This window comes from Staurois parvus, unplaced genomic scaffold (assembly GCF_062004578.1).
Source record: "Staurois parvus isolate SC_StPar_1 unplaced genomic scaffold, SC_StPar_1.0 ptg000403l, whole genome shotgun sequence".
Taxonomy (NCBI): Eukaryota; Metazoa; Chordata; class Amphibia; order Anura; family Ranidae; genus Staurois; species Staurois parvus.
The window spans coordinates 5,076,692-5,102,702 of record NW_028318199.1 but is presented as its reverse complement, the minus strand read 5'-3'; the positions used below and the strand labels follow the sequence as shown (position 1 = coordinate 5,102,702).

General features: G+C 44.4%; 1 protein-coding gene across 1 annotated transcript in view; it reads right to left on the bottom strand.

Annotated features, from left to right (window-relative positions):
• Positions 1–3,348: 3,348 nt before the first annotated feature.
• The window catches only part of FSTL4 (follistatin like 4), a 1,219,954-nt gene continuing 1,197,291 nt past the window's right edge, over positions 3,349–26,011 (bottom strand). The window contains exon 11 of the mRNA XM_089686641.1: positions 3,349–4,156. Coding sequence (XP_089542767.1) covers positions 3,454–4,156 — 703 coding nt within the window. The 3' untranslated portion in view covers positions 3,349–3,453. The remainder of the gene's footprint in view (positions 4,157–26,011) is intronic.

Genomic DNA, 26,011 nt, shown 5'->3' with positions numbered 1-26,011 from the left:
AATGCTATGTTGTTCAATGAACAGATGTCTAGCATTCTTCATGATTCTCATCCGAGATTCCTTAAGGTTTTGGAACCTTGGATACATTATTCCTTGCCATCCCTGCCTCCTACTAGTTATGGCCTCCTATAGTCGCTGCCTATGCTAGCCCCGGATCCGTGATCCTTCTAGTTTGCCTTCTTTCATGTTTCCTTTCTGATTCACTTTTGTTTTATTTTCTTTTTCTTTTCTTCTAACATTTTTTCTTCTCTTCTTTTTTCGATATTATGTTGGATTACTGCTGCTATTTGGTTCCGCTTTTTGCTGTCCCTTCTTGATGTCCTTGGACATTTCGTTATTTGACTAATACAAGTCAGCAGGATGTCTCCGTTTATGTGTTATTGTTCTGCTCTGCCCCTGCGAGGGCGTATTTTGAGCTGGATATATTCTTAAAAACAAAACTTTCTTAGTAAAAATATTGAAACAGAAAATTAAAGAAATATGGCAAATATACTGGGATATTATCATAACCAGGAATTTGATATTATGAATGTCCTGAAAAAATACAGTATTTCATATATCATGTAATTCTGAAAGTGTCATTTAAAAACTTCTGGCAAATAATGGAATCACTTTATTTCCTCATTTGTATCCTAGTACTCAATGTACCATGTAACCCTAGGGGTTATCAAGGCCCCTTGTTATTTATTATTTATATTTAAAAAAAACCTAAGTAAATGTAATTTAAAAATTGAAAACAATTTGTGAACCATTTGTTTATACAGAATGGAAAGATTAATATCACAAAAAAGTCTTTTTGGTTTAGTTACTGGAATAAAATTGTGCTATTTCTACCTATAACAAACAAAACATATTATTCATTTTGATCCTATGTAAAATTGGGTTATCTTATTTTATGGGTTGTTCTAATTTTAAAGTGGTAAACCTTGCTTCAGTTTTTGTGATATAAGGTAAACATCAAATGCATGAGATAATGCATGGGCAAAGAAAAAGTGCCTTTGAAGGTATAACTCCAATGAGAACAGATATTTCCTTTGTGTGATTTCTAGCTAGCTAAGTCACATTCTAGTTTCTTAAATCTCTCAGGCACTCTGTGTCACAGATTCTACTCCACACGAATTCACAGACTGAGCAATTTTCCATAGCCCTAATGAACTGTCCATAATGTAGGACAAAAAAATAACAAGGAGAATCCTGCTGAAGAAAAGGGGCAGACTTTCATAACTTTGTGGGAAAGAGCAGAGAAACAAATATAAAAAAAGAGGAAATATTTTCACTAATCTCAGAAAAATAAAAGACACTGCCAGCTGATTTAGCCCACTGATTAAAACAAATGCAATCAAATATAAAAGTCTATGATTTCCTAATTACTATTCTTTTACTGGTAACCCAATTATTATTTCCAGATTTACTCCAGAGGTGGTATCAAACTGTCAAAGGATCGAGCAGTTCCAAGTGACAACATAAGCACTTAATGTAAATGTACGCTCTAATCTTTTTGGAGATTTGTTGTTTTAGTGACATTATTGAGGAATTTACACTCTAGATGTATGGCGGCCCCTTCTTACGTTGTTTACAGTGATGACAGAACTTATGTTAAACCATTTAGACATGAAGAGTACCACTGTATCTTTATGCTCATGCTTTTATAGAAGTTTTCCCCAGCAGGCAATGCTAAGGGTAAGACATAAAATAACATCTGAACCTGGCAAAAACCTGGAAGCTAAAGCAGTTTTATTACTAGAAGGGAAGGACTCAAGAAAAATGTGATTTTCAGCTCACTACTACACTTTCCTGCATTTTTTTGGGGTAAATACGTTTATCAACCAAATAAAATTACTGTTCAACAAAAATACCACACCATTAGCACATTCATTCTGTGCTGCAGTGTTAACAAATCACTAATGAAATCTACATAATCACAAAATCTACATTATTAATTGTCATTCCAGTTTCAAATACAACTTCAACATACTACACAAAGCCAAGACAGTGATACATACTCTATCACTCTTGTGTTCTAACATATTTTAGAATGAGTGGCTACATCATAGGAAAATGTTTCCTTTTAACACTAAAACAGTAAACACACTAAAAGAAATGGCTTTGAACATTGTCTAATGTATGCTATTGTTACACAGAAACAGATCAGCAAAGTATGTTGACAAGTATAATTGCATTTTGTATTGCAACCCGCTGCATATTCCTCTGTAGGAAATTGTGCAGTAGTCACTTTAATAGTAACATTATTTGCATATTTTGCTATACTTTAAAAAATAACAGTGAGACCAGTGTTTCTCAACTCTGGTCCTCTAACCAAAGATGTTTTACAGATTTCTTGGTTGGAAGTATTATAATTAGCAACAGCTTAAAAGAACTGCTCTAATTATTTAATCTTCCAATAAATATAGCTGTAAAACATGAATTGCTAAGAGCTCATACTCACTGGCATGGATTCCTAGGAGTGTTGGAATACTTTTGGATGTAGTGTGTGAATCAAGGCTGTTCTTCCATAAGGCAAGCAGAGAATAGGCTTTGTACTCTAAAGGTGTCCTTGGAAAAGATTTTGACATTGTCTCTAGGGGTCTCTCACCTGTTATTTATTAAATACTTTGTGGAAGATGTGGAAGCTGGAAAAAGCTCAGGGGGGGGGGGGGGTTAGCACCGGTGAACGAGGACAGCATTTCAGATGAATGAACCCTCCAGAAAGACAATGGTTCTGTTTTTCTGTTTAGATAGCACAGAACACACACTAACTGTGGTAGCTAAAGGCTTCCATACAAGGCTTGAATTTCAAGATGTGGGTGCACCTATCAGTACTACCCAAATTGAATTTTATTGAATCTAATCCCATGCAGGCACTGTTTGAGTATAGTGATAGCTGCTGAAATCAGATGTCAGAATACAATAGCTGGCAGGGTAGATTCTTCCATCTACACTGTTTAGCGCACAAACTGAATGAAAATAATCTATATGTGTATGGCCAGTTTTGTTTGCTTTTTGCTACGAGCAAAGTGTGCTGTCATTGTGCACAAATGTGGGCCATGTGGGCATTCATCAAGGAAATTCATTGTTTTTCTCTGAGAGCATGTTCACACATTATATCCAAAAGCTTTAGAAATCCCTAAAGGAAATGCTGAGTTAAGCTAATCTTCAAAGTAAAAAAATGCTATTTCATAATTCTGATCTACAGATGAGTGCAAATCCGATATTCAAGTTATCTGTATATGGTGTACAGTTTATTTTTTTTTAACAACCTATAACCAAATAAAATATATTAATAAAACAAAAACCTCCTAGATTAACTATAGAAACTTGCAAGTTGTACAACAGCATTGCACCATGAAGCTCATATAGGGTGTTTTTTTTGGTGCAAAAATATTTTACTGCTTTCACAGGCAGCATTAAGGTCTAATTGGTAGTCATTTCTTGGAGGTTGAATTGCTTGCTACTTCATACTTCACCTACCCAAACCACTGTGTTGCCTCTTCTGATTCCAGAGACCTCACAATAAAGGATACTTTGCCTTCCATTGATTAAAAACAAAGAATCCTTAGCAGGTGTTAGGATATACTGTCCAAACAGACCACTGTTTTTTATAATTCTGTTTTTCTCATTCCAAGGCCAGTCTTCTTGTGGTAATGGGTCTTTAAGATTCTTCATTATGTCCACCTTACCTGAGGACAGTTCCACAAACAGGATATCTGTGTGTTTGTGGGATGCAGCATAGATATAATATTGATTGCTTTGTGTAAAAGATGATTGAAAAGTCACATCGGAAATCTGTAAGTTAGTTTGTAGGTCATAGATCAATTTAATTTCACCTTGGAAAGTAATTGTCTGAACTGTGATCCGGCCACTTACTTCATCTGTGCTAACCAAATAATGTCCATCTGAAGATATATAAGGTGTCCCAGTTATATCACCATTAGGGCCAATAACAGTATCTGTAACACTATCTATTATTACCTGAGGTAATGTGGTTAAGGATTTGTTCTGTTTACACTGTACAAAATAATATCCACCGAGATGTGAATATTGCATGTGCTGTGGAATACAGCTCATGTTCTTGAAGCTGATGGTCTTGATGTGTGTCAAAGTTTCAAGGTCAATTTTATGAATTCCAGGCCTGGATTTATTGAGGATGAATCCAAAGCTAAAAAGATAAAGAAAAGAAAAATTAATTTTCTCTTAATTTCTGCTTATTAAAGACTATATCTATTGGAAACACTATTTCAGTATGATGTATACAACAAGCTGACTCACCGACTCACCAGCTACTTAGTTTTCAAAGCATTCCATAAGTATAAGTTCCCTTCTAGAGTTTTTTTTTATTATTATTTTAAGTTGACTTGCTCTTTAAAGTTTATGTATATCTATAGGTAGTTTGAAATCCTGCAAAGTTATAAAAGATAACAGGATGCAAAATCTGAATGTAAAATGAATAAAAAAAATGCTTTCAGCATCTGCCACTCTGTATCGGCATTTCAACACTGCAAGAAATGCAATAAGAAATGTATTAGCACAGCTAATAAATATATTAATAGTAAGAAAGTTAGGTCAGAGCATACTGGCCCCATAAGCAATGATCAGGAGAAGTTGGATACAAATGACAAGATGAAGGCAACTGTATTAAATGCATTATTCTCCTCAGTTTTCACAAAAGAAAAGGAAGGGTATAGTAATCAAGACTGTATTGTTATTAACAGAACACAAAATGTACCCTCGTGACCAAAAGAAAACATTGTCCAAAAAGACATAACGGAATAAAATAAAGGCTTTTAACTACCTCAATACAGGGCATTTTTACCCCCTTCCGGCCCAGACCAATTTTCAGCTTTCAGCGCTCTCACACTTTGAATGATAATTACAAAGTCATGCAACACTGTACCCAAATTAAATTTGTGTTCTTTTTTCACATAAATAGAGATTTCTTTTGGTGGTATTTAATTAGCACGGGGTTTATTTTTTTGCGCTATAAATTAAAAAAGACCAAAAAGTTTGCATTTGCAAAATGCATTTTTCTTTGTTTCTATTATAAAATTTAGCTAATAAGTCACTTTCCTTTATAAACTTGGGCCAAAATGTATGCCGCTACATTGTTTTGGTAAAAATAACCCCAATCAGTGAGTATTATTTGGTCTTCGTGAATGTTATAGAGTCTACAAGCTATGGTACCAATCACTGAAAACTGATCACACCTGATCAAACCTGATGTACTGATGGCCTATCTAATTTTGTGAGACAATAACAAGGCAGGACAGTACAAATACCCCCTAAATGGCCCCTTTTTGGGAAGTAGACATTCCAAGTTATTTATTAAGATGCATGGTGAGTTTTGTGAACCTGCAATTTTTTTCCCACAATTCTTTGTAAAATGAAGTAAATAAAATGTGTTTTTTTCACACAATTGTTATATTAACAGGTTATTTCTCCCATACGGCATATGCATACTTGCAGCTTCACCCCAAAATACATTATGCTGCTCTTCCTGAGTATGGGGATACCACATGTGTAAGACTTTTCTACAGGCTGGCCACATACAGAAGCCCAACATCCAAATAGTAACTACAGGTGTTCTGGAGGCATAAATTGCACATCTCATTTCCTGACTAATTACATTTTTTAAGTTCCTTGAGCACTAGGACAATGGAATTACCCACAAAATGACTCCATTTTTGAAAGAAAACACCCCAATGTTTATTCTAGGAGGCATAATGAGTCTTTTGAACATGTCATTTTTTTCCACAAGTTTTTGGAAAATGTGGAAAGAAAATGAAAATGTATTTTTTTTACACAAAGTTGTCCATTTATAAGATATTTCTAACACATAGCATGTACATACCAAAAATTACACCCCAAAATGCATTCTTCTGCTCCTCCTGAGTATGGGGATACCACATATGTAAGACTTTTCCACAGCCTTGCCCCATACAGAGGCCCAACATCCAAGTTTCATTTCCTGACTATCACATTTTTGAAGGCACTGGAGCACCAGAACAATGGAATTACCCACGATTTACCCCATTTTTGAAAACACCCCAATGTATATTCTATGAGGCATAATGAGTATTTTGCACATGTACTTTTTTCCCAAACGTTTCCAGAAAATGTTTTTTTTTTTTTTTACTCAAAGTTGTCCACTTATAAGATATTTCTAACACATAGCATGTACATACCAAAAATTACACCCCAAAATACATTCTGCTGCTAACTTCTGGGAGTGCTGTGCTCAGGGGCGGACTGACAACTCATGGGGCCCCCGGGCAATAGGGGATCATGGAGACCCTGTGTCCTTGCCCACACTCAAAAAAGCCTATAAAAAAGGTACCATGGGCATTTCATGGGGCCCCCTACTGACCCCGGGCCCTCGGGCAGTGCCGAGTGCTCGAATGGTCAGTCCGCCCCTGGCTGTGCTTGTACTTGTCACTGCACTACTGGTGGATGCCTGCTCCTCCTCAGATCTCCTGAACCTATTTGTTTGGACTCTCTCCTCCTTTTAATCCATTCCTGACCCACTGCTTTCAACTGGCTCATACTCAGAACCTGAGTCTGACAGAAAGAGTTTCTCGCTACTCTCCTCCATCATACTCAGTATCTGGAAAACCTCCTCGCTGGTTGATCATATTAGACATGTTTATGCTGCACTGCTGATAATTGTAGATGTTGATTTTGATGTTCGCTGGTACAGATATTGATCACTAGTACAGATGTGGATTTGACACTGGTACACTGTGACAGATATTGATCACTGGTACAGGTGTGGATTTTACTCTGGTACACTGTGACAGATGTTATTCACTGGTACTGATGTGGATTTTCCACTAGTTCTATGTGACAGATATTGTGCACTGGTAAACTGTGACAGATGTGGATTTGATACTGGTAGGCAGTGACAGATGTTGATCACTGGTACAGAAGAGGATGACCACTGGTACACCGTGACAGATGTGGATCACTGGTACAGATGTGAATTTTACACTGGTATACTGTAACAGAAATGGATCACTGGTACAGATGTGGAGTTTTACACTAGTACTGTGTGACAGATATTGAGCACTGGTAAACTGTGACAGATGTGGATATGACACTGGTAGGCGGTAATAGATGTTGATCACTGGTACAGAAGTGGATGACCACTGGTATACCGTGACAGATGTGGATCACTGGTACAGATGTGAATTTTACACTGGTACACTGTGACAGATGTGGATCACTGGTACAGATATGGATGACCACTGGTACACCGCGACAGATGTGGATCACTGGTACAGATATGAATTTTACACTGACAGAAATGGATCACTGGTACAGATGTGGAATCTACTCTGTTACGCGGGGACAGATGTGGATCACTGGTGCAGATGTGGATTTTACACTGGTATGCTGTGACAGATGTGTATCACTGGTACATTTTATGCTGGTATGCCATGACAGATGTGGATCATTGGTACAGATGTAGAATTTTACACTAGTACTGTGTGACAGATATTGAGCACTGGTAAACTGTGACAGATGTGGATTTGACATTGGTAGGCCGTAACAGATGTGGATCACTGGTACAGATGTGTCTTTTACACTGGTACACCGTGGCAGTTGTGGATTACTGGTACAGATGTGTCTTTTACACAGGTACACCTTGACAGATGTGGATCACTGGTACAGATGTGGATGACCAGTGGTATACTGTGACAGACATGGATCACTGGTACTACGTGACGGATGTGGATTACTGGTACTGTGTGACAGATGTGGATCACTGGTACTGTGTGACAGATGTGGATCACTGGTGCACTGACAGCTGTGTGGGGGACACTATGGGGTGATTTGTGTGTGTGTGTAATTCAGTTTTACACAGATTGGCTCTGCTTCTCTCCACTAGCGGGTTCTGTGTGAGGAGAGGCACAGCCGATCAACAGACTGGAAGCTCTATTGACAGCACATGATGGCTGTGATTGTACACAGCCATCATGTGATCAGAAGGGCCAATCAGAGAGCCCTACTGCCGTGCGGCATTACACAGTGTCCATATTTTATATTTTAACCAAAAATGGGTATTATATGGTGTGTTTTTGCATGAAAAGTTTTTTTTTTCCCTGAATTTTTAATAAACATTTGCTCAAATATCATATTACATATTACAAATGTGCAACTAACACTTTTTTTTGCGAAAGTGCCTCTGCTTTCAGAAAATATACACTGCTCAAAAAAATTAAAGGTACACTTTTTAGTCAGAGTAAAGCATCAAGTCAATTAAACTCCTGGGATATTGATCTGGTCAGTTATGTAGCAGAGGGGGTTGTTAATCAGTTTCAGCTGCTTTGGTGTTAATGAAATTAACAACAGGTGCACTAGATGGGCTACAATGTGATGAAGTCCAAAACAAGAATAGTTTTACATGTGTAGGTCAGTGCCATTTTTATCCTTACTCAGCTTTTCTGACTGTTTTTCACTAGTTTGCATCTGGCTAGGGTCAGTGTCACTACTGGTAGCATGAGGCAATACCTGGACCCAGAGGTTGCACAAGCAGTCTAACTCCTTCAGGATGGCACATCAATACTTGCCATTGCCAGGTTTCCTGTGTCTCCTAGCACAGTCTCAAGAGCACAGAGGAGATTTCAAGAGACAGGCAGTTACTCTAGGAGAGCTGGACAGGGCCATAGAAGGTCCTTAAACCCATCAACAGGATCAGTATCTGCTCCTTTGTGCAAAGAGGAACAGGATGAGCACTGCCAGAGCCCTACAAAATGACTTCCAGCAGACCACTTGTGTGAATGTCTCTGACCAAACAATGAGAAACAGACTTCATGAGGGTGGCCTGAGGTCCCGACGTCCTGTAGTGGGCCCTGTGCTCACTGCCCGGCACCACAGAGCTCGATTGGCATTTGCCATTGAACATCAGAATTGGCAGGTCCACCACTGGCACCCTGTGTATTTCACAGATGAGAGCAAGTTCACCCTGAGCACATATGACAGATGTGAAAGGGTCTGGAGATGCCGTGGAGAACGTCATTCTGCCTGTAACATCATTCAGCATGACTGGTTTGGTGGTGGGTCAGTGATGGTCTGGGGAGGCATATCCATAGAGGGGCACACAGACCTCTACAGGCTAGACAATGGCACTCTGAATGCCATTAGGTATCGGGATGAAATCCTTGGACCCATTGTCAGACCCTACACTGGTGCACTGGGTTCTAAGTTCCTCCTGGTGCACGACAATGCCCGGCCCATGTGGCGAGAGCATGCAGTCAGTTTCTGGAGAATGAATGAATTGATACCACTGAATGGCCTCCACGCTCACTTTACCTAAATCCAATAGAACACTTCTGGGATATCATGTTTTGGTCCATCCGATGCCGCCAGATTGCACCTCAGTGATGCCCTGGTCCAGATATGTGAGGAAAAACCCCAGGACACCATCCGTCATCTCATTAGGCACATGCCCCGACGTTGTCAGACATGCATACCAGCACGTGGAGGCCATACAAACTACTGAGTACCATTTTGAGTTGCTGCAATGAAATTTCAGCAAAATGGACTAGCCTGCTGCATCGTTCTTTTCACTTTGATTTTGGGGTGTCTTTGAATTCAGTCTTCTGTAGATTGATAATTTTCATTTCCATCAAACGATGGGGCATCCTTACGTTCCTAACACATTACCCAGGTCATATCAATATAGATATCCAGCATGATATTTTTTCCCATTGAGATCTGATGTGTTTTCAAACTGTTCCTTTTTTGAGCAGTGTATAATGTTCTGGGGGGTCTTAAGTAATTTTATTGTTCAAAAATAAGATTTTTACATGTATGCGAAAAATTAAAAAAATTGCTCTGGAGCAGAACTGGTTAATTTATTCATAGATGATATAGAGGTTGGTATAAATAGCTCAATTTCAGTGTCTGCTGATGATGCAAAGCTGAACAGGGCAATAACCTTTTAATGCTGAAATATTAACATTTTTAATGTTGAAAAACGTGAAGTAATGCACTTGGGGGCTAAAAATACTTACTAGTTACTTGCTAGCAGATGAACCTTTCAGGGAATCCAGAATGGAAAAAAAACTGGGGGGCCAAATAGACTACAGGCTCAACAATGGCATGAAATGATAGCAAGTAAAGCTAGCAGAATATAAGCATTCATTAAAAGAATATTTACTCAAGAGATAATACTTTAATTCAACAACTTTTCAAAACTCTGGTTGGACCACACCTTGAGTATGCTGTTCAGTTCTAGTCACTAGTCCTCAGAAAGGATGTGCTGGAGCTGGAGAGAGTCCAGAGAAGGGCAACAAAGCTAATAAGGGCACTGGAGGACCTACGTATCTTATGAGGAACACCTACAAGCATTAAATTTATTCACCCTGGAGAAGAGGTGCTCAAAAAGAGATATGATAGAGATATGCAAATATCACAACGGTCTAGCATATTGAGAAAACTGTTCAGTCTCAGGAAGCTTAAGAAGACATGCTGCCACTCAATGAAAGTGGAGAAGAAGCGGATTAACCTTAAACTATGTAGGGGGTTCTATACTGTCAGAGCACTAAGGATGTGCATCTTAGTGAACTCAATTTACAGGGGTATTGTCAGCACCTGTGGTAGTGAGCTCTTGATCCACAACTTGGGGTTCCCCAGAGTCTAAGCCCCAGCCTGCTTGTTCATCAGGGCCCCTGATGGTGGGGATGGACTTGCAGCAGGCTGGGATCAGGTTGCGGCCCCCAGGTACACCCAGCTGAGGTAGAGGAGACCGCTAGCGGGAGCAGGATACAACAGGAGAAGACACAGGGAATCCAGTAGGCAAGCTGAGGTCAGGACAGGCGGAAAACTAGCACAGTCAGGAACAAAGCCGGGGATAGCATTGAGACCTCTATAATCAATGCAGGGTCGTAGCATACCATCTTTTTTCTCCACAAAGAAGAAGCATTGAGACCTCTATAATCAATGCAGGGTCATAGCATACCATCTTTTTTCTCCACAAAGAAGAAGCCAGCCCCAGCAGGAGAATTGGACTTACGGATAAATCCTTTCTGCAGATTCTCCTGGACGTATTCAGACATGGCGTGAGTCTCAGGAATGGAGAGAGGGTAAACTTCACCTTGTGGTGGAGAAGACCCAGGTTGGAGGTCAATAGCACAATCATAGGGATGGTGAGGTGGCAAAGAGTCAGCAGCTTTCTTACAAAAGACATCTTGGAAGACCTGATAGTGCAGAGGGAGTATTGGAGAGGTGATGACCTCAGCCACGGGTACACACTTTTTGGAGACAAGTCTGATGGCATTGTGACCCCCACGACAATACTTGGCCAGAGTTCCAGTCAAGATAGGGTGAATGTTTCTACAACCAAGGAAGTCCCAGAATGATGGGACTTGAAGGCTTAGGAAGGACCAGGAAGGAAATTTCCTCACGATGAAGAACGCCCACATGCATAGTTATGCTGTTAGTTCGAAAGCGTAGAGGTCCTAAGGCCAAGGTAGAGCCATCAACTGCAGATACTGATAGAGGTGTCATCAAGGGAACAAGAGGAATGCCCAATTCAGCGGCCAAGGATTGTACGATGAAATTTCCAGCTGCCCCAGAGTCCACATAAGCCAAAACCTGATATGAGTTCAGAGCCCAATGAATGGAGACAGGTATAACAAATCGAGGGAAGGAGCCGGAGTTCAGGTTCTAGTCTAGATCTCCTCCCTCAAAGTAACCTAGACCCGAGAGTTTCCCGGACGGACTGAACAAAACATAATTACATGACCCTTAGCCCCACAGTAAAGGCATAGACCAAGTCTTAGGCAACGAGATCGCTCTTATGGAGTGAGGCGTGTTCGGCCTAACTGCATTGGTTCCTCGGAAGTCGGCCCAGCTGAGGTGGTAGGTGGTTCAGGGAATTTTTGGAAAACAGGAGCCAACGAACCCACTTGGGAGTGACGTGAACCAGACTTTTCCAGCTCTCATTCCTGGAAGCGGACATCGATTTGGATGCTAGGAGAAATCAAGTAATCCAGGACAGTGGGTATGTTTCTTCCCGCTAATTCGTCCTTAGTATGGTCGGCTAGACCTTGCCAAAAGGTTGCAGAAAGGGCCTCATTATTCCATGAAAGTTCCGAAGCCCTGTGGTAGTGAGCTCTTGATCCACAACTTGGGGTTCCCCAGGGTGCAGAGTCTAAGCCCCAGCCTGCTTGTTCACCAGGGCCCCTGATGGTTGGGATGGACTTGCAGCAGGCTGAGACCAGGTTGCAGCCCCCAGGTACACTCAGCTGAGGTAGAGAAGACCGCTAGCGGAAGCAGGGTACAACGGGAGAAGACACAGGGAATTCAGTAGGCAAGCTGAGGTCAGGACAGGCGGAAAACAAGCATGGTCAGGAACGAAGTCGGGGTCGGTAACAGATAGACTGTTAGGGATCCGGGTATGACCAGAAATGTGTGGACTGATACAGGGAAGTAGCAGGCCTCAGGAACACAGGCGTAGTCAGGCTGGAGAGGTGGAATGGTCAGGCAGGCCATAAGGTACTGTCAGGTGCCGCCTGGCAGTGTCTCTAGCAGCCCACAGCACGGATTTCCTCAGGACGCGGGGTCTAAGTCCCAGCCTGCTATTCACCCTGGCCCCTGATGGTGGCGATGGACTTGGTGCAGACTGGAACCAGGTCGCGACCCCTGAGTGCGTCCGGCTGTGGTAGAGAGTACTGGCAGGGGAGTGCAGGAACGGAGTCTGATGGGAAGAGGCAGGCAGACTTACTAAAGGTGATCCGTGCGGGATGGATGGATCGTCGGGTGAAGTAAGCGTAGTCAGACAGGCCGGGTCAGTATCGTGTGGGCAGCGTGGTACAGGAGGAGCAAGCAGAGAATGGTCGGGGTCACAAGCCAGGTTCAGCAGGTAGCGGGCAGCGTGGTACCGAGGATCAGGCAGAAGGATGGTCAGGCAAGCCAGGGGTTCAACAGGAGATGGTCAGCAGAGGTCAGGATCAAAGCAGGGTCAGCAACGAGGCAGGAACACAGGATACCAGGTATAGGGGCTCATGGGAAACATACACCAAGGCCCTGATCACAGGCCTGGTCATTCCTTAAATACACCTCCAGCAATCAGCCCCAGGTGTTGGCTGACTACAGGAGTGAGATTCTGGCTGCTGAGAGCACCCGCTGGTCAGCCCTGGTACTGCAGCCCACAAGGCAGGTGAGCCCTGTGGTGAGTCATCCCTGACAGCGTGTGGAGAGGCTGTGTTGGATTGTGCTCTGCTGAGCTCCAGGTGTAGGCCTGAAGCCAGGCTCTAGAGTTCGGTGCTCTACTGAGGACCATGTAGGATCCTGGGGTAGGCCCAGGAGGGGACCCGGGTGGAGGTCCGGGGGGTAGTCTTGTCAAGACTTCAGACGGCGTTTCCCATGCTAGCTGTGGTACTCCCCCCCAGTACCAGTGTTTGAGGACTTAGGCGGTGGCCCAAAAAAGGGTGAGCCTGTGTCAGCTTATAGAAGCAAAGTTGCTGCCAGAATTTTGCGGATTGCAAAAGAGGAGGAGAAGCTGGCCAAGCTCCGGATGGAATATAGGAAGAAAAAAGGGGTCTGGGAGAGGGCCTGGAGCAACAAGCGTTCATTGCATCGACCAGAGGTCAACAGCTTGGAAGAGAAAGTAAAAAGCCAAGCGCTGCTTGTTGCAGCATTAAAGGAGACGAGCGGCAGTTTCAAGGAGAAATATGCCAGTGAGACCAGATTCATGGCGATGAGGAAGGAAGTCAAATTGACTGCAGATGAGGATATCGCTCCATCCCACTCTGGGGATTCTATGGATATCGCTGAGGAGGAGGCAAACCAGCAGGCTGGAAAATGTTTGCAACAGAGTGGGGCTGCAGCGGTGTCCATCCCCATGGAGGACGGATCACAGCTTCTTACCCCTGGTCAGGTAACCCAGGAGTGGGGAGCGGATGACCAGGATGACTGTGCAGGGGCTTTGCAGGTGATACGAGAGCTGGAATCTCCTTTGAGTGGGAGAAAGTTCAGGTTTACAGAGAACTTGTCTGAAGAGGAGGGAGCAGAGGAAGATGGAGTCCCGAGGAAAGCCCGGGTAAGGGTTAAGGAAAAGACTGTGTATAGACTCCAGCCTGCTGCAGGGGGAGGTGCTGTTACACAGGTGCACGCCGAGGTGCACGCTGAGCTAGGTGGGTCCGCAGCCGGATTGTCAGCTCCTGCGGCCGGGACTGGTATGTGTAAAACTCTGTGTGCTGTTGAGTCATCTGCCGGGACTGGTGTGAGTAAACCTGTATGTGCTACTGTGTCATCTATGGGAGTGGGAGCAGCCGGTCCCCTCCGGGCCGCTGATAGTGCGCTGTCTGTGCCCATGTCTCGTCTCCCCGTGCCGGCGGGAGGGAGTGCGGGGGGGGGTGGAGTCTGCCGTGGTGTCAGGTGCAGGTCTCGCTGTTGCCGGGCAGGCAGAGAGCTTATCGGTATTTACTGGAACTGCTGCAGCAGCCGTGGGGGTAGTGAAGAGCGGCCCCCCCGGTGGGTCCTTTTTCCGGCAGGGTTTCCTTTGCTGAGGCAGTATCGGGAGGTGGGCAGCCCAAAATTAGCTACGCTGCTATGCTTGGCAGCTCGGGGGGAGGGGCCCCCCCGCAAGTGTCTCAGTCGGGTGCCCGGCCAATTGGGGGTGGATCCTTCGCACGGAGGAATGTCGTTCAGTTGAGGTGGGTGGGGGGAGGCACCCCGCCTTCTAGAGGATCTGTGGCTGATAAGATCCTGGGCATGGGCTTCAGGGTTGCTGAAATCTTTGCCCTAATTAATCCTGTTGGGTCTAATGAGTATGATCTGTCATTTCTCAAGCCAGAAAGCTTGGACCTCTTCTGGGAGAGGTATGATAGGCCCTGCAAGTCTTCCAAGGAGTGGGAGGGTTTGTCCCCTAGAGTGGTGTCTAGGCAACCATTAATGAAGAATATAACTATTTTGGTACGGAATGAGTCCATTCCTCCAGCGGACCTCATTGTGTGGCTGAGGAGGTATGGTGAGGTGCTGGGGTCCCTAAGCAAAGTGCTTGATGACAAAGGTATATGGACAGGTGGATGGACTGCCCAGGTCAAGCTCAGGGTCTTTGATAATGTTGTACAGCATATGCCCTCATCTGCATTTATTGGGAGAGATCGAATTGTGGTCTTTTATCAGGGGCAACCCAAATTGTGCCACAGATGTGGTGATAAGGGCCATTTTTCCTCTTCCTGCCCAAAACAGAGGTGTTCCCTGTGTCAGGGTCTGGGCCACCAGGCCGGGAGTTGCAACATAATTCGTTGCAATCTTTGTAATGTATTGGGGCACCCTTACAGCTTGTGCCCAGAGGCCCTCCATAATCAGGGGGAGCTTGCGGAGGAGCTCCTCAGGATGGATGCAGAGGACTCTGCGCTCCCGGTGGCAGTTCCTCCCTCAGGTCAGCTGGCCCCTCCAGTTCCGTCCTTAGTTAGCTCCCCTGTTCTAGATCCATTGTCTGTCCCTGAGTCTGGGTCACCTGGTGTGTCTAAACCTCCTGTGTCAGTTTTGTCTGGTGTGCCGGTCTCTGTGTCTGTGAACCCCCCTGTCCCTTCCGTGTCAGTTTTGTCGGCTGTGCAGCCTGTGGTCAAGTCTACCCATCCGCTTGTGTCTGTGTTAAACCCTCGTGTGTGTATTGAACCTATTAAGAGTTCCATTTTGGCAGAAGCAGCCCGTGGGGCGGAGGGGTGTGTGAAGGTTTCGCTAACGGTCCCTAAGCCTGGGTGTCCTGTGGTCTCAGGCAGGGGTGCTAGGGCTGTGGGAAGAAGAGGTGGGGGTATGTGCAGGAGGAGGGCGGTTGAGGGGGAAGGTTCTTCCCAAGCTTCATCAGAGAGTGTGGTGATTTCCCCTATTGGGGATGGGGGGGAGTGGGTCCTGGTCGGAGGGAAGAAGAGGAAAAATAGGGTTGTGCTTTCCTCGGCGTCCTCAGAGTCTCTGTGCTCTTCAGATCAGGATGACATACTTTCAGGGAATAAGTTTGGGTCTCTATCAGATCGCGGGGATGTTTCATCTGACTCTGTGGATCTGATGGAGGAGGCTGAGAACAGTGCTGGGACAACCCCCATAGTACAGGGGGCCCCAGTGGTAGATAGTCAGACTGAGGAATGCCTATCTTAATTATCCTGATGGCAGTTCCCACCCCAGTAAAAGTGGCAACTATTAATGTTGCCAGCTTGAAGTCTGTGAGTGCTCGTAACATGGCCTTATTTTTGCTCAGCGAGGTTGATGCTGATGTTTTGTTTTTGCAAGAGACCCGGCTCAATAGCCTTGCTGATATCCACCTGGCAAAGAGGGAGTGGAGGCGTGGCCCCTCCTTTTGGTCTCTTGCTGCCGAGCCTTACAGTGGGGTTGCAGTACTTTTTACTGGTATGGTAACGTGCCGACGGATTATTGAGGTAGAGATCGGAAGGTGCATGGTCCTGCACGTCTCTGTGAGGGGGCATGACCTGCGTTTAATCAATATATATGGCCCGCAGTCCAAGTGGGAAAGGAAATGCCTTTTCACAAAGATTAGGCCTTTCCTTTTTACGGCCCGGCAAGTTGTCTTTGGAGGTGATTTTAACACCATCACTAGGCCCAAAGACAGGAGAGGCTTCACTGACAGGTTGGGCTATGATAGCGTTTTTCTTAATGCGATAGTCAGGGATGCAGGTCTGGTAGATGCACTAGTTAAGTGCAGCCCAGATAGCACGGGCTTCACCTTTAGGCGAGGTAGGAGTGAGAGCAGGATAGATAGGTTTTCTTTAAAGGGGAACTCTGCCTTCTCAGCACCTGTGTGTCGGGCGGTTGAGTTTTCCGATCACCTTATGCTATCTGTGATCTTGAATGTTTCAGATACGCCGCTGAAAGGAAGGGGCATCTGGAAGATGAATTCGGCCTTGCTGGATGACGAGAGTGTGAGACAATCCTTTGAGGAATTTTTCCAGGCTCAGGTGACCCTTCTGGATTTCTGCAGCAGTAAGACAGAGTGGTGGGAGCTCACTAAAAAGCAAATCAGTGGGTTTTTCAGGGCCATACGTAAAAAGGTACAACTTGATAGATATGTTGCCTATCAGCGGCTGCGGAGGAGACTTGACCGCCTCGTCTCGGTTGGTGGTGATCCTGGGGCGATTGCGGAGGTGAAACTCCTTCTTAGGAAGCATCAGTATGACCGGCACGCTTCTTTGGTTCTGGAGAGGGATTACGGGAAATATCACTCGCCCGACCCTTACCAGAATTGCAGACAAAGCGCAGCGATTAAAACGGTCTTAGGCCTGAGAGATAGTACAGGTTCCCTGACAAAATCCAGGTCAGGGATTCTGGAGGTCTCGAGGTCCTTTTATAGAGATCTTCTGTGGAAGAAGCACCTCGGCCGGGAGAGGATGTTGAGTTTTCTGGACTCTTCACCGGGTCTGGGGAGTGACGTCCCGCTTCCAAGTTTGATGGACGAGATAACAGAGGCAGAGGTAGCCAAAGCCATAGACAGTCTGACAATTAAGTAAACACCTGGGCCAGATGGTCTGAAGGCAGAATTTTATAAATCTTTCAAGACTAGCTTGGCACCCCATCTCACGGAGGTATTTAACTGCTGTCTGCAAGAAGGTTCACTCCCTCCCTCCATGAGAAAGTCTGCTGTTATCCTGCTGCCAAAGGGTAAGGACCCTTCAATGATTGAGAACTGGCGCCCCATCAGTCTTCTCAATGTTGATAGAAAGATTCTGGCAAAGATTCTTTTCTGGCGCCTGGCGTCAGTCGCAGACACGCTGCTTTCCGGTCAGCAGCACTGCTCGGTCCAGGGCAGGAGCACCTTCACAGCGGTGTTAGCTGTCCGGGAGGTTCTGGAGCGGTGCAGGGCTGAAGGCTGGGGAAAGTATTTGCTGACATTGGATCAGGCCAAGGCTTTTGATCGGGTTAGTCATGAGTACCTTTGGCATCTTCTTGACAAGTATGGCCTGGAGGGGGGGTTCATTGGCTGGCTCAAGACATTGCATAGAGAGGCGGAGAGCTTCATGCTGGTGAACGGTTGGATTGGGCAGCCCTTTGGGGTTGGCTCTGGGGTGCGCCAGGGATGCCCGCTGAGTCCTCTGCTCTACGTCTTTGCGGTCGACCCCTTCGTAATGAGGCTGGACTGTGGAGCGTTGTGCGGGGTGCCGGTGGGTGTTGCTGGTGAGCCACCCCTGAGGGTCATTGCCTACGCTGATGACGTTTCTGTCTTTGTCTCTGGGGCTGTGGAGGCGCAGGTGGTTGTCTCAGAGATAGAGCAGTATTCCGAGGCATCGGGGTCCAAGATCAATCAGGACAAGTCTGAAGTCCTTTGGTTAGGTGTGCAGGGTGAGGGCTTTGTGCTCCCGGACGCTTTCCCTGTGCCTCAGCAGTCCGTCAAAGTATTAGGCATTGAATTTGGCCCGGCCGATTATGGCAAATCGAATTGGGAGGCCAGGCTGACCAATGCCAAAGTCAAGGTGAAATGCTGGAAGGGGTGGCGGCTCTCCTTGAGGGAAAGGGTTGATCTGATCAAAACTTACCTGATCCCCATATTTTTGTATGTCAGCACAGTTTCCATCTTGCCAGAGTCTCTTTATACGAGGATCTACAGTTGCTTTTTCCAGCTGTTATGGGGAAACAGACTGAACCTTGTGAAGCGAGATGTGACTTACCTATCCAGGAGGAAGGGTGGCTTAGGTATGGCCAACCCGGTAGTCTTCTTCTCTCTGGTGTTTTTGAAGCACAATTTTGGTAACATGCTGGCAGAGAGACCACCTGCATGGGTAAGCCTCTTCCGGAACTGGTTTAGGCCTTTTCTGAGTTGCTGGGAGAGTGGTGGGCTAGTGAAAAGCCTAAGGGTTAAGCACGGTGAGCTCCCGACTTATGTTGCCCCGAGCCTGAAATACTTAGGCGGTGGCGTGTGATGGCGGAGGATATTAAGTCCCTCCCTAGGAAGCTCCTGGGTGAGAGGATTGTGTCCGTTGTTTGTCATGCGCCGCTGGCCTTGAGGGATTGCCCGGGCCATATTATGCGGGAGGGCTTACGCTTATTAAATTCTGAGCGGATTCCCTTCAAGTTTAGGGACCAGGCCTGGCTCGGTTTTCACGGCAGACTCTTCGTGAGGGGAAACTTGAAGTACCTCTCTCTGGATGACCGCGGTTGTCCGAGAGGGGAGTGTCGGGGTGAAGTGGAAACTATGGACCACTTCCTGCTTCAGTGTCCCTTCAATGTTGAAGTCTACAAAGAGGTGGGGAGTGCTCTGGGTGTTCCTTTCTTGCACTGCATGTCTTATGCAGAGTGGGTATATGGAGCATTGCAAGATCGCCGGGGTTTTGATTTGGACACTCTTTATTTAGTTAGCCTAGTTGTCCGGTATTTCACGTGGAATGCACGGTGCCAAGTGTCCATACGGAAGAAAGTCCTTCCTGTCCCGGAGGTGGTGCGTGGCATTCTTGGTGAGGTGGGGAAAGTTTGGGGTCTTGAGAAAGACAGGTGGTGGTGAGGGGTCTGGATAAAGGCGTGGAGGAATATCAGGCCTGTAGTTGCCGCCTGTTGATCTCTGGGTGTTGGTAAGCTATCCTGTTTTCTTTCTCCTTCCACCCTCCCTTAGATTTTCAGAGATGATTTTTTTTGAAGAAAGGCTACATGGACCCGAAGATTTATGTTCCTCAGTCTCAGTAATGTTGTTTTGTATGATGTTTTGTACAGAGTTTGACTATAGGCCATGTAAGCTACATATGCTATTGTATTCGGCCGTAAGTGCTTTCTTATTAGGCCGTAAAGGCCATATATGCAGATTTATTAGGCCATAAAGGCCACGTTTTGTTTTCTAGGCCATAAAAGCCGTGAATGCAAATCTTTGTTTCCGGCTGTAAGGGTCTTGCGTACATATTGCTTCAGCCATAAGGACTCTAGTATGGCTTTGAAATGTTTACTTTTATGTTTGCACATGATGGAATGTGATGTTGGTATGTTATTTATTTATTTATTTTTTTTATACTTTTGTAGAAAATGTTTGTTGGTTGTGCGTTTTTATAAAATAAAACAATATCTCCCACCACCAGTGCTGAGTCCATTCCTGACATAGACTATATAGGATTCACAGAATTAACACAAGGGAGATCCAACAACAAGACATTGCTCAGGCAAAGTGGGACAGACTGAGCATGTCTTAAATAAGTGATAGAAGGGAAGAACATAAAACCCAGAGGATAGCAGACGACGCCCAAAGGTGAGCACAGACAAACACACAGAGGTAAGAATAAACACACAAGAAGCTGCAGGCTAACTTGTGACAGGTATTGGAAATGGTATAGGCACACACATACACGTTGGACTGGTGTCTTTATTCAACCTTACCAACTATGTGAATACCGATGCAAAGAAAGCAAATAATTACTTTTCAATTAATTTATCTGTTTAACTGGAAGATAACCGGTTTCTTCCTTTACGGTCCAAATGAATGCACATATCGGAGAGACTTATAAGATGGGGATAGTCCAAAGGGATCCTTTCTGCTCAGAATGATTGTCCAGCATCTTTCCTCTGCTTATGGTGGATACTCATCTTCAGGCCATTACATTTATGCGTTTATGACTCTTATTAGATTAAGGGTCCACATGTTCCAGTAAGAGTCCTATTATTACTTGGTGGTGGTGCACTTGGTTTATTTGAAGACACGCAGTGTTTGATTACACAATAACAAAATATCGGGACTTTATTCACGATTTTTCTATTGGGACTTGATTATTTGTTGCTGTTTTCATTTATATAATTTTCAATATTTATGCATTTATCTTTATAACAATGATGATGTAGCGTGGCAATTTATTTATACTTATTTGTACGCAATTGATTTGATTGCTTTGCCAGCTGTGTTTTTTACTTAATTTTTCACTTTTTGGGCAACTTTTTTGTCATTTTCTTGGCATATCTATTATGACCATTTATGGGATCCTTAAAGTTATAATTCATTACACTACGATTCTGGTAGGTAACCAATGTAGTTTGGTATGATTTTGTAATAAGATTCCGAATTTAGGGCCATTTGCTAGTGGTCACGAATACTATTATTGTATTTCTTTCTGCTTAGGCTTGTTGTCTCTATCTTCTCTGCCATTTGACTGGGTCTATCCTATCACCTCACCTGACTCCATTGGAGGTCTGCCATACAAGACATGCATTTTTAGTATACTCTTTTCTTGGGTATGTATAAGTTGCCTTTGTTATATGAATGGCCCTATTTTTGTATACATGTGGTGTTTATCCATATGTGCTTTCGTTCTAGACCATTTTCTCTTTATGAAGGCTTATTAAGAGCTGAAACACATTGATCTCTGAAGATATCTTCCCAGGTGGAATGTAATTGAAGCTTTAATTTACAGTAGTACAGATTGGTCCATTATCTGTGCTAGGTACTGTATAACTTTTAATTTTGTTTACTAAAATGTACTTTTTTATCATAATGGTGTTGTTGTTTGGTACCTAGAGAATCCCACCTTCTCTTCTTTTCCTTCTTCAGTATACACTATATTGCCACAAGTATTGGGACACCCCTCCAAATAATTGGATTCAGGTGTTCCAATCACCTCCATGGCCTCCAGAAAATCAAACACCTAGGCAATCAGACTGCTTTTACAAACATTTTTGAAAGAATGGGTCGCTCTCAGGAGCTTGTTGAATTCAAACTGTGATAGGTTGCCACCTGTGCAAAATGTCTGTATGTGAAATTTCCTTGCTACTAAATATTCCACAGTCAACTGTTAGTGGTATTATAACAAAGTGGAAGCAACTGGGAACAACAGCAACGTAGCCACAAAGTGGTAGGCAACGTAAAATAACAGAGCAAGGTGCATGCTGAAGCGCACAGTGAGCAGAAGTCACCAACTGTCTGCAGATTCAGTAGCTAAAGACCTCCAAATTTCATGTGGCCTTCAGATTAGCACAACAGTGCATAGAGCGCTTCATGGAATGGGTTTCCATGACTGAGCAGCTGCATCCAAGCCTTACATTACCTAGTACAATGCAAATTGTTGATTGCAGTGGTGTAAAGCACACCACCACTGGACTCTAGAGCAGTGGAGACGGGTTCGCTGGAGTGATGAATCATGCTTCGCTGACTGGCAATTGGATGGACGCGTTTGGATTTGGTGGTTGCCAGGAGAATGGCATTTGCCTGACTGCATTGTACTAGGTGTAAAGTTTGGTGGAGGGGGATTATAAGGCATCAGCATATACCAAGACATTTTGGACAATTTAATGCTCCCAACTTTGTGGGAACAGTTTGGGATGTTCCAACAGTGCACAAAGCAAGGTTCATAAAGACATGTACAGTATGAGTGAGTTTTGGGTGGAAGAACTTGACTACCCTGACCTCAACCCGACAAAACTCCTTTGGGAGGAATTAGAGGGGAGTCTGTGAGCCAGGCCTTCTTGTCAGACATCAGTGCCTGACCTCACAAATGTACTTCTGGAAGAATGGTCAAACACTCCCATAGACACACTCCTAAAACTTGTGGACACCCTTCCCAACAGAGTTAAAGCTGTTATAGCTGTAAACCCTTTGCAGCTATAACAGCTTAAACTCAATATTGAATCCTACGGACTAAGACTGGGATGCCATTAATGTTCATGTGCGTGTAAAAGTAGGCATCCCAATACATTTGGCAATATAGTGTCCTTTTGGGATGTGGTACCTATATATTACTGACAGTCATAGACTTGGCACAATTTAGTACCACATTACTGCTGACACGTGGTCCAGCAGGCATGGTCAGGGACATTACATATTCAGCACAGAGCACTGGTTAACTCTGCTGGTAGCTGGGAAGGATGCAGGACAGGGCTCATTTCTGGAACTTGTTCCACCACCACACCTCCTAAAAGCTGGTGGTGATTCTGCCACATCTGTCTACTCCACCCCCTCTTCTTCCTCTATGCCCTCTTCTGCTGAATTGTGCTCTGAACCAGTAGTGCTCTGTAAGCCTTCAAGGGGCTACACAAGCAGTCAGGCTAAAAAGATACCATGCATTGCCACACTGGGCCAGAGATTCTGTCAGCTCTTCAGGGGCAGGCTCAGAGGTGGTTGATACCATGGCAGCTTGAGCCAGGAACGGTTGTATGCGACAATGGCACACTTGACACTTGTTCCATGCTTGGCACACACCCTGCATTTGGTGGTGCAGCATTTCTTGGACAGGTACCCAGGCTTACAAGATCTGAGGCAGGCCGAAGTCTGAAACCTTTTCCAGTGGTCATACACTGCCAGTGTTTGGCTGGATGACATTCAATTTGAATTCAACCTGCTGATCAGCCGACTCATTTATGACAAGCCCACCAGGTGGACCTCTACATTGGCAATGCTGCAGTGGCTGCACATGCAACAGAGGGCCATAAATGAGTACCTGTGTGAATATGGCAGAAGGACATGCTCAAGGAAGTTTGGTTTCTTTTTGTCACACCAGTGGATGCTAATAAAGGATGCATGCACTGGCCTGTCCCCTTTTGAGGGGGCCACAAGGATGGTAAGCCGCAAGAATGCATGCATCAGTGACATTATCCCGCTAGTCTTCCTGCTGGAGCACATGCTGCATGGAATCATGGACAGGGCACTTGAGGCAGAACAGTGGAAAGGAAGACTTCCTTTCCTCTCAAGGCCCCCTTTATGCAGGTACCATTCCTGCAGGGGCCGCAGAACACATAGGAGGAGGAAGAAGTGGAGGTGGAGGATTGTGGCACCATGAAACTAGAGGATAACATACAGCAGTCTTCAGGGGATGTTTTTCAGTCCCTAGAAACCCAGCCAGGAGTAGTACATGGCTGGGAGGACATAGTTCCTCACAGTGTCATCCGCAGTGACCCAGAGGACTCAGAATCTCATGCCTTGTCAAACTTGTGCTACATGGGCTCCCTGATTCTACAAAGCCTGTGAAATGAAGTATTAAGGAAAGGGATCAATACTGGTTGGCAATGTTGGGAATGCAACAGCATGTACTATAATGTACTATATAGTATTGTGTGTTAATATCACTTGACCAGTAGATGGCACTGTACACTAAGGTCACTAGTTGTACATATGGTTCTTTCCTCTTCTCTATCATCTCTTCAGGAAGTAATGTATCTGTAATATGTCTGCTGCAATGTGCTCTGTATGTTTGTAACTTAAGCCACACAAGTAAATCCTGAATTCTGCTATCACTACCAGTGTCTTCTATAACACATAACCAACCGGTTATGGGCCCAGCTCCAGACACTGGAAAAAGGAAAACTACAAGCAAGTAAGTGCTGCATTTACAATCCAATTCACTGAAAGATGGCAAGTGCTTCAGATATGAAGTTTACAATAGCAAAGCTCAACAACACCAACTACCAGCTATGGAAGTTTAAGCTTGAAATACTGTTATCCAAAGATGACTTGTGGCAGGTACTAGATACACACAGACCCAATGACAACCCGGAAGAATGGGACAGAAAAAACAGGCAAGCAAAAGCAGTCATAAGCCTGTTAGTGGAGGATGATCAACTCATTCATATAAGGAAAGAAAACACAGCTAAAGGTATGTGGACTGCGTTACAAAAACTGCATGAACGTGCAAACCTAAACAGTAAACTGTATCTGCTACGCAAACTGTATAAGATGAGGCTGGAAAAAGGGCAGAAAATGGGTGAACATGTAAATGCTATGCTAGAAATTGTGGACCAGCTGGGTGCAATAGGTGAAGAATTAAAAAGCAACCATGTTCTTTCAATACTTCTGTGCAGCCTTCCAGAATCATACAGTGCCCTTATAAATGCTCTAGAAACTAGACCGGAAACTGAACGGACTCTAGAATATGTTAAGGGAAAATTAATTGATGAATACAGCAGAAGAAAGAAAAATTTGCATAGTGAAGAGAACGAGAGACCAGAGGCAACTCTGAAGGTGCATGAAGGCATAAGACAAAGCAAAGAAACCAGGGTATGTTTTCGCTGCAAAAAGGCCGGTCACCTGAAAAAGAACTGTTCAATCTGGAAAGCTGAGCAGCGAAAGCGGGAGCTACCCACAAGAGAAAGAGCTAAACCAGTCATGAAAGAAAATGAAAGTGCATCATGGAGTGGTACTTTTAAAGTGACTCAGAATAGTACCTCACATGGATGGTACATTGATTCAGGGGCAACAAGTCACATGACAAGCGACGAGACATTCTTCACAGAAATTGATTTTAGTGTAAAAGATAAAGTCTTCCTAGCAAATGGGGAAAAGTATTACAGCAGAAGGTAAAGGTCAGGGATTTCTGAACTGCAAAACGCCATCAGGGGGCAAGCAGAGCATCCTTATAAAGAATGTTCTATATGTTCCAAGCCTAGAAGGAAGCCTCCTATCAGTTAAAACCCTTGCAAGCAATGGACTCACTGTCCAGTTCAGAGGTAACGAATGCACAATTCAAAATGGAAAGCAAATTCTAGCAAGAGGAAGATTAAATGAACATCAGTACAAACTCATCACTGAAAGTGAGAAGGCTAATGCGGCAACTCATAACCCACATGACAAGTGCATCCACCTGTGGCATAGAAGATTGGGGCATCAAAACCCAGAAGCTATACAGGACTTTGCAAAGAGAGGTCTATCAGAAGACATGAAAATATTGCCTTGCCACACACTCAGCAAGTGCACGTGTTGCATCAAAGCAAAGGCCACCCGAACCCCTGTTCCACAGACCAATCAGAGTAAAACCATTAAACCCATGGAACTGATACACAGTGATGTGTGCGGACCAATGAAAACCATCACACCTGGCGGGAACAGGTATTTACTGACTTTCATCGACGATTATTCCAGGTACACAATAACGTATCTAATGAAGCACAAAAGTGAGACATTAGAAAAATTTCAAGAGTTTGTAGCTATGACAAGCAACAAGTTTCAAAGGAAACCTGGAATAATACGCACTGACAATGGAGGGGAATATATGAATAAAGAGATGGAATCATACCTAAAGAAAAAAGGTATTATACACCAAACAACTGTACCATACACTCCTGAGCAAAACGGTGTAGCGGAAAGAAAGAATCGCACTCTTGT